Below are 8,531 nucleotides of genomic sequence, written 5' to 3'. Positions count from 1 at the left end.
GGTGGAAAAATAAAACTTTTTAGACCACATAAATTGCTGAGCATTTTTTATTTACTGAGCATCGTTTATCAGCAGCCCAATGGGAGCCAATTGGCCAACAGTTGACCAAGGGAGAGGGACAGGGAGAGGGAGAGGTGGCGATAGCCATATCAAACTTTATATATCTTGTGCAGTTATTTAAAATGCGGGCACTTGGTGGCGTTTATTTATTTGTTAGACTTTTGAAAATATAGTTGAATATATGTATGTTTGTATGTTTGTGTGTATACATATTTATATTGCCTTGAGCTTTAATATTTATATCCGTTTCCGGCTTGTCGCATTCTCGCATTCGCAGTTGTTGCTTTAGTAGCTTTGTTTTCATTTGCAGCTGTTACACTGCCATCCTCATTACTTCACTTGTGGCGTACGTAATTCAAGTGCTCCAGATGGGAGCCTAGGAATGGGTCCAGCCAACAACAACAAAAACAAATAGTATAAGAAGAAAGACCTCTTGCGAATGATACACATTTTGTCGCGTTGTGTAATTTGCATAGCTGGATTCCATCTACACTGTCCATCCCTAGATGTTTTTGTTGCCGCTCTTGTTGTTGGCTGTGCGAGTCTAAAGATTTATGTGCAACTTGCTACTTCAAATGTAATTTACAACAGACGCTCGGCAAATTTATGTGAAGCTGAAGCTGAACACGTCAGCACAGCCAAGTTTAAAATTAAATCAACAAAGCAACAACAAAAAACTACAAATATTTATTCAAAATCAATTTGGAATAGCCAACATACATACATGTAAATATATGCAATAGTATAAGTGTGAGAACGTGTCTGGCAACGCCGTGCAAGGGTGCTATCGATTAGAGGAACCACGAGTATCGATCGTGAGGAATCAAATTTATGTGAAGATTAAATTGAATATGTCAGCACAATCGGACTGTTGGAAAAATCAAATAAGATATAAAACTACAAGTATTTATTCAAAATCAATTGCTAACATATATAGACGAATGTATATTTGTGTATCTGAGCAGATCTGGCAACGCCGAGTAAGGATGCTAGTGATGGAAGTATCGATGTTAGTATCGATTAGAAGAGGCACGAATATTGATCGTAAGCAGAGATACGAGAACACAATAAATACTGCTTTAAATATTGTAAACACTTAACTATTAAAGAAAACTTAAATAAAGTGGAAACCCTATATGAAATATTAATAAAGACATTCACATAATTAATTCCTCATACTATGCGTATGGCATCAATTAGACGAGTCTAGAGAGCAGAGCGTATTCTTTTTGTCGAGTTGATGTCAGCGTGTTCCCATTCTCATTTCGCTGGCAAATTGGACTCTTGAGTTTACGATGCAGACAGCGCGAACTTCAAGTCGACATTTGCACCAGTTCATGTGCCACTCACTGGACTCGAGAGGGAAGCGGAGAGAGGGTCGAGAGCAAAGCAGGCAAAACAGAGACAGTAGCTTCATTTTTTGCTCCGTTTTTCCGTTATGCTTTTTAGATATTCATATTTTGCCATTGATGATATTTTCACTACTTTCGTATGCATAACACGTACGTAACCCGCACACACACACACACACATAGATACACTCACACACACACACACACACACACACATAGACTTTAGATATAGAACATAGTAGTCAGAGAGTCAAGGCTGGCACCTTTTGGCGTATTAACTCTACCAGGCCGTGCGCATCCTATCTCTAGATATGACTTTGTGTGTGTGCCCCTTAAATTTGCATATTTTTTGACTTAACACATCCTTCAAAAATTGCGAAACGCGTTTGCGATAGCTTTGGCATTTCCTTGGCGTCTTTCCTTTCCGTTTTCCGCTTTTTCTCTCCTACATAGTACATATTTGCCCAGTCTCTCTCTCTGTTTTTTTTTTTTTTTTTTTGTGTGCTTCACTTTCCATACTGTATGTGGCTGTGGCTCGTTCGCATTTATTCGAGAACCTTAAAGTGGCTCTTTAAAAGGACATTTGCTGTTGCTAGCATCGCTCCTCTCCTCTTCATGCTCCATGCTGTTGTGCGTATGGTCAAATTGAATTGCGTATGCACTACGATCGCAAAAAGAGGAGGGGAGCACCCGGAAAATATTCACTCGAATGCAAATTGGTTCAGAGTTAAATTTAATCGCTTTACACTTTTTTAAATTTGCTCGTTTTCCCCCCCTTTGCCTCACTCTTGGCTAGGCACTTGTGTCAGCTGAGCTGGGGCTCAGGCTCAGAGCTCCAAGCTCCAAGCTTCCAAGCTGCGAGGCTGTGAGGCCTCAATGGCGGTGCGGTGCTCTCAAGACAAGTGGCGCTAATCCTTGACTTTGCTGCTAATGCACGTCGTATGTCAAACACCAAAAACGTTTACAACCCATCTCAACCCTCGCTCAACGCAATTTATATGCCTTCCACTGGCTGCTTCTCAGCTGCTTGTTTGCCTTAGCTACTGCCTTTTGCCTTGGCAGCGTCTTCGGCTGTCTCAGGCTTGAAGCCAGCATCCGCAGCCCGCATCCTCTTGGCGCTTCGCCTCCGCTTTTGGTCGCAGCGCCGCTTTGTATGCTATGCATTTTTCTGCACTCTTGACTCTTAAGCGTGCACTTGGCCAGTCAGGCAGAGGAGAAACCCAAACCCACGCCCACACCCGCCCCCAATCGCAAAACCCCAACGCTCAACACTCAACCTCAAACTCAACCCTCAATGCCGGAGCAGCGATTCCAAAGCCTGCAGCGTCTCCATTGCAACGCAGCTGCCTCGTCAGCAAGAGCTCGTTTTCGTTATGTTGTGTGTGTGTGAGTGTTGTTTGTCTTAAGGGATATGTGCACCAGAGAGTGTATGTGTATGTGTGTGTGTGGATGGAGTGTGTGTGTAACGAGTGTGTGTATATGTTTGTGTGTTTGCTAGCACTCTGCCGCAGGCATTTTGATAAGAAAAACAAACAGCGCGCTTCAGTCATACATCGAGTAAGCGTAAGCAGAAGAGAAAGAGAGAGAGAGAGAGCGATAGAGAGAGAAAGAGAAGTAGAGAGAGGGAGAGAGTGTATGAGAGGCAGAACCTACAAGCTTAAGTGTCATTTATGCGTTTTAATGCTGGAATTTAATTTTCAAATTAAGTAAAGTTTGTGTGGTTTTTACAGAACTCTAGAATGCGTCAAGCCAGCCGGGGCAAAATTGTTTTTAGTAAACTTCCCTCATTGACAAATTCCGCACAGTTCAAGGAAACGCATTAAGGAGGGTAAATATACATGACTAGCCAAATACCCTGGAAATAAATATAACATAAAAGTAAAAGAGAAATTTTAATATAACTAATTTATAAAAGTAAGTGTTAAGTAATTGAACTTTATTTTTATTTTCATACATATTTGATAATATAAACTTTGCAACTCCCATTTTTACAGGGTATAAGCTGCAACTTACTTGCTTGAAGAGCACATCACTTGAAACGCAGCGGGAAAATGAGAAGAAAACTGCATAAATTCAAGCATTAAATGCCTGCAAGATTTGAATAAAACGGGGACAACTAGAAGTGCTTACTTACGGCATACTCAATTATTTATAAGAGTCTCTCCAGCTGCCATACATCATTAAATGTTTATTTTAGATGTGTGTGGCAATAAGCGAAAGAACTTGAGGTAATAGACCAAAAATTGTTGTTACTCGTTTTGTACGTAATTTTTTCGTTCAACTGCTCAGCAAGCTACATATTTATTTTCTGTAGTATTTCTGGGGCAATCTTCTTGTGTCTGTATCAATTTGCAATTATGTTTCAATCAATTTGATGCTGCAGCAAATAGATTGCTTTTGCAGCTCGCCACAATTGCGGCGAACAGGAAATTACGTATGTGATGCTGTATTTTAAATTCCAATTGAGCGGAGCGCATTGCTATTTGCTGTTGTCTTTGTTTATGGCTTTGAGATTCACATCTCTGGTTCACATGGTTCATAGTATATAGTTCTACTGTCCAGGCCAGTCCAGTCGAGTCCAGTTCAGTGTGCAGAGAGCATCCTTTTCTGCCACTTTCGCTTGTTAGGCTCAAGTGTCGCACATAAATAAATGACAGAGCTTGTTAGCCAGCACGGCCGCAAAACACAAAAGTGCAGGCTAACAAGAGTCACAAGTCACACACGCACACACAGGCACATTCGCCAGTCCAATAACGGCAAACGGCGCTCATTAAATGGGAGACTCATATGTTTGTGTCCTTCTCCACAATCCACAATCCCAACTCTGCTCTGCTCTGCTCTACGCTGCTTGTACTATGTGCGCGTTCAAGCAGAATAATGATAACTTGACAAACTCGGAGGGAAGCATTCAGGTATGGGGCGAATCATATTGCGCTTCCCGTTTAAATTGTGCGAGCAAATTTAATTTTAATAAGACAGAGCGAATAAGAAGTTTGCTGAAATTGATCAGCAACAAATCAAGGCAAACGAAAATAAAAATAATTATATCAATTAGTTGAATACTTTAGTATAGAAGCCAATTGAAATTATCTTATTCATGTAATATCTAAGATTAATTCCTTTTTCAAAAACAAATGTCTAACAACCATCTGAAATTGCTATTCAGTTATATGGATGAACTTGATAAATTATAGTCTATAAATAGTTTAAGTAAAAAAAGTACAGTCGAGTATGTTCGACAACGTGATATCCGCTATACATTCTCAATAAAAGCAAAACAGATTGGTATTATCACTTAAATATACCGAATTAATATATTAAAATTTACCAAAATTAATATTTGGTATATTGACGTACCAAAATGTATATTTGATATATTGATAATAATGCAAACTTGGTATATTGACATATCAAAATGTACACTTGGTATATTTGTATACCAAAATGTATATTTGGTATACTGGCATAACAAAATGTATTTTTGGTATATTGACAAGAAGTGCTGTCGAAAGAATTAAAGCATTTTCTTATAATCTCTGAGATTTATCATAGCCAGAGGCGTTGCTATTTCATCTCGGGTTTTTCACGCGAAATAAGAATATACTTTATGTAGTCAGAGTTGCCAAAATGTTTTAATACCCTTCTTATTCAAAGATCTAAATTCTTATCTTGGCCGACAAACCCTTCTATATATCTTCAATTACGTGCTAACTATGCAAACTAAACATCAGTGTTCATAAGAACATTAATGAATACCATTTTATACTTTGCGGAACGTAATTTTGTTAAATAAATAATTAGAATTACTTGTGAAAATATAAATCTTTTTCCAATGGTTCTGCAACAAAAGTGTATTGTGAAAATTATTGTTAATAATATCGATTACACCATTCAGCGTTTTTGCGTCATAATCGATTAATGGCATTAGTAAATGTTTTAAAATATTTTACTTCTATTGTAAATACATGACCATAAATTACATGAGCAAATTCCACACAAAACGAGACTTGCATACAGAAATGCAATTGAATTTATAGCCTGGTTTTAAATTCAATCGAAGTGCTGCATCGCTTTGTTCGCATTTGGCTTTTATTTTTTCAAACCGTGTGGCAAATATTGCTATTAATTTTTAACAACAACAATAGCAAAGTGACAATACAATTGCTGCCAAATACCCTAGGAATAAATTGCTAAAATGGGGTAGATTTGTAGTAGATTAACTTTAATGTAATACAAAAATATTTGAATATTATTTAGTTGTGCATATTTCACTTTAACAGTTGACTTGTTATGAATGATATATTTTGTATTTTATGGCTTAAGTGGTAAATTTATATGCAGTTGGTGTTGCGTGATATCAATGTAGTATTTAGTATCATTATTTATACTAGTTATTGCTGATGTGTTGTGGTAGTTGTCAATGACAACTTTAAAATGTATTTAACTCGGCAAGCGCAGACAAGTTTATCAAACCAATAGAAGTGAGCAGTTAAACACTTATGTTAACTGATTATGGATGAGGAAGCGAATGAATTGAAGCGATTTTTGCATTGGGGTCCCATTTTGACCATTGGAAATACTTTAATCATTGGATTGACAACTTTGACGTGGTGGCCAAAGGATTTCTCCTTCACAACTCAAGCACATCTTGGTATGTTTATGCTGGTCAATGTCTTGGCTGCCTACAACTTTGTCATGGCCATAATGGTTGGACCTGGCTTCCTCCCCAAGCAGTGGAGACCACAGCACAGCAGAGACTCTAAATATTTGCAATACTGCCGGAAGTGCGATGGCTTTAAGGCACCTCGATCGCATCATTGTCGTCGTTGCAATCGCTGCGTCAAGAAGATGGATCATCATTGTCCCTGGATTAATCATTGCGTCGGTTGGTCGAATCAAGCTTATTTCGTTTACTTTGTGTTCTTCTATATGCTGAGCAATTTGCATGCTGCTGTGGTTCTGGCTCTAAGTGGATCGAGCTACTTTATAGAACACAGCATCAGAAGACGACGCTTCGGCAATATCTTTGGCTTGTCAATGTGCTTGATTTGCTTTAGTCTTGCCTTGGGAATGGTGCTTTGTATGATCAAATTGCTTTGCATGCAATTGCGTATTGTTTTTAAAAATATGACGAGCATTGAACAATGGATTGTGGAGAAGGCGAACAATCGACGCTGCTGCAAGCAGCACAAGCTGGAGCCGTTTGTTTATCCCTATAACTTGGGTTGGTATTTCAATCTCGGGCAGGTGTTCAACATTGAGGCACAGACACGTAGCCGGGGCATCGAGTGGCCAGTGCGCAAAGGTTGTGATCAGTACACTTTGACAAAGGAGCAGATCGCACAGAAGAAAGAGAAGCTCGAACGTTCGAGGATTTACAGATGCATCAGGCGATCGACGGGATATTGGTTTCCCATTTTCTCGCAGGGTTTGATGGCCACTGTCTGTGTACCCTGCGCTGATGATCCGCGCATCTGTGTGGAGCTCAATGATCTGATCAGAGTGACACGAATTCAAGATTATTGGCTGTTTGGTGAGCTGGTGCGTTGCGAACGTGGAGAGCCGCATAATATGCACCGGAGATGCATTAGAGGTTGGTTCCCGAGTCGTTGTGCCATTGATGTTACAGAGCAGATGGATGCCAAAGAGTTGACAGAATTAAAGAACAGCCCAAGCAAGATAAAACAGAAATTAAATCAGGATTAGATAAGTTATCAGCGTGAGGTAATAAAATATTTGAGAATGTAGATAAATGGTCAACCAAATTGCTAGCAATTAGAGCGCTGAAAAATATGCTACACTTTTTTTTCCATACGTGACAATTGCTTGCTTGTGCAAGGGTGCCAAGCAATTTGCATTGCTTCACTGCTGTTGTACTTCGTTTACCTTTTTTTGTTAGTTTCTGTGTTGCACAAGTATTGTAGTTAGTTGTAGCAACAGCAACATCACCGGCAACTGTCGGTGGCCCTGGCAACACAAATGCAGGAAACAGGAACTTGCACACGTTGCGAAGAGTGGATTTTTTAGATGAAATGAAAAGCAAACTTCACTTGTGTGCGAATGTGTGTGTGGGTATGTGTGTGTGTACAGCGGCATTGAAAGTACAACTATATTGAAAATGAAACATTGGAATTGCAAGTGCAGCAAAAGTTTCGTGGGCGCAGAGTCGCGGATTTGCCATTGTGTATTATAAACAAGGCCATGGAAATCAATACGAATTCCATTCAAAATGAAAACTATGTGTCAGCTGGGTTTATCTATACACTTACAAAAAAAGGTATTGCAATTCTTTCGTAAATCAATTCCGTTTCAGTCTTGAGTTTTACTTCAACCGTTTATTCTTAAACAGAGTGCACAGAAAAAGACTGTCCCATTGTGAATAAAAGCAAAATAGTGCGGTATAAATTTTAAAATATTATTAATATACTGCAATGCCTATATTTGGAATACTGATACAGTACTACATTAAAAAAATATAGAGTGACAGGTATACCAGATTGTCAGTTAAAGCTAAAGTACATCTATATAATATCTACAATTTGTATCTGATGGTAATCAAATTTTGGGAGTCATAAAAATTATAGTTATTTGTTTTGTCTGTACCAAAACTCAACTTTTTCACTAAGCTTCATTCATATTACGCTTGTTATTTGGTCGAAAATCGACGTGCCAAAAATTTTAGGCAAGATCTGATAGCTCTGATAGCTCTATCTTAAAGAATCTCGATATGAGAATTTTTTAAGAATATCAATTTAAGCATGAGAGTTTTTAATACAATTATAAATTGCTCTTCCAATTGCCCGAACGCTCTTAAAACAAGAAATTGTAGAGCGTGCTTAAATGTAGAACTTCATACTCCAATTAGGAATATTTTATTTAGAGTTTTCTCTCAGTGTGTGCATGTGTGTGTAAAACAATAGGCAACTAATGCGAATTCGCCATTTACATTTGCAAAAGTTATCTGAATGATCGATGATGGCCCCAGCTCGTAGTTTTAATAATGATTTAATGATAGCAAATACAATGTTGTTGTCCAGGGTAGCTGTCAATCAATCATTTGCTGAGTTTCACTCGCATATCTGATGATCGGCCTTAGCTTTTGTGTCAGCTGAGCTCAGC

The 8,531-nt window shown here is 38.6% G+C and overlaps 1 protein-coding gene across 1 annotated transcript; it reads left to right on the top strand.

Annotated features, from left to right (window-relative positions):
• Positions 1–6,065: 6,065 nt before the first annotated feature.
• LOC133840127 (palmitoyltransferase ZDHHC6) lies at positions 6,066–7,118 on the top strand. The gene has a single exon (XM_062271788.1). The coding sequence runs from the start codon at positions 6,066–6,068 to the stop codon at positions 7,116–7,118; it is 1,053 nt and encodes a 350-aa protein (XP_062127772.1).
• Positions 7,119–8,531: the final 1,413 nt, after the last annotated feature.

This window comes from Drosophila sulfurigaster, chromosome 3, assembly GCF_023558435.1.
Source record: "Drosophila sulfurigaster albostrigata strain 15112-1811.04 chromosome 3, ASM2355843v2, whole genome shotgun sequence".
NCBI classification, from domain to species: domain Eukaryota; kingdom Metazoa; phylum Arthropoda; class Insecta; order Diptera; family Drosophilidae; genus Drosophila; species Drosophila sulfurigaster.
This window is presented reverse-complemented; position numbering and strand designations above follow the sequence as displayed.

Coding starts and splice junctions, on each gene's coding strand:
- LOC133840127 (XM_062271788.1), top strand. CDS start 6,066: ATGTTTATGCTGGTCAATGTCTTGGCTGCCTACAACTTTGTCATGGCC.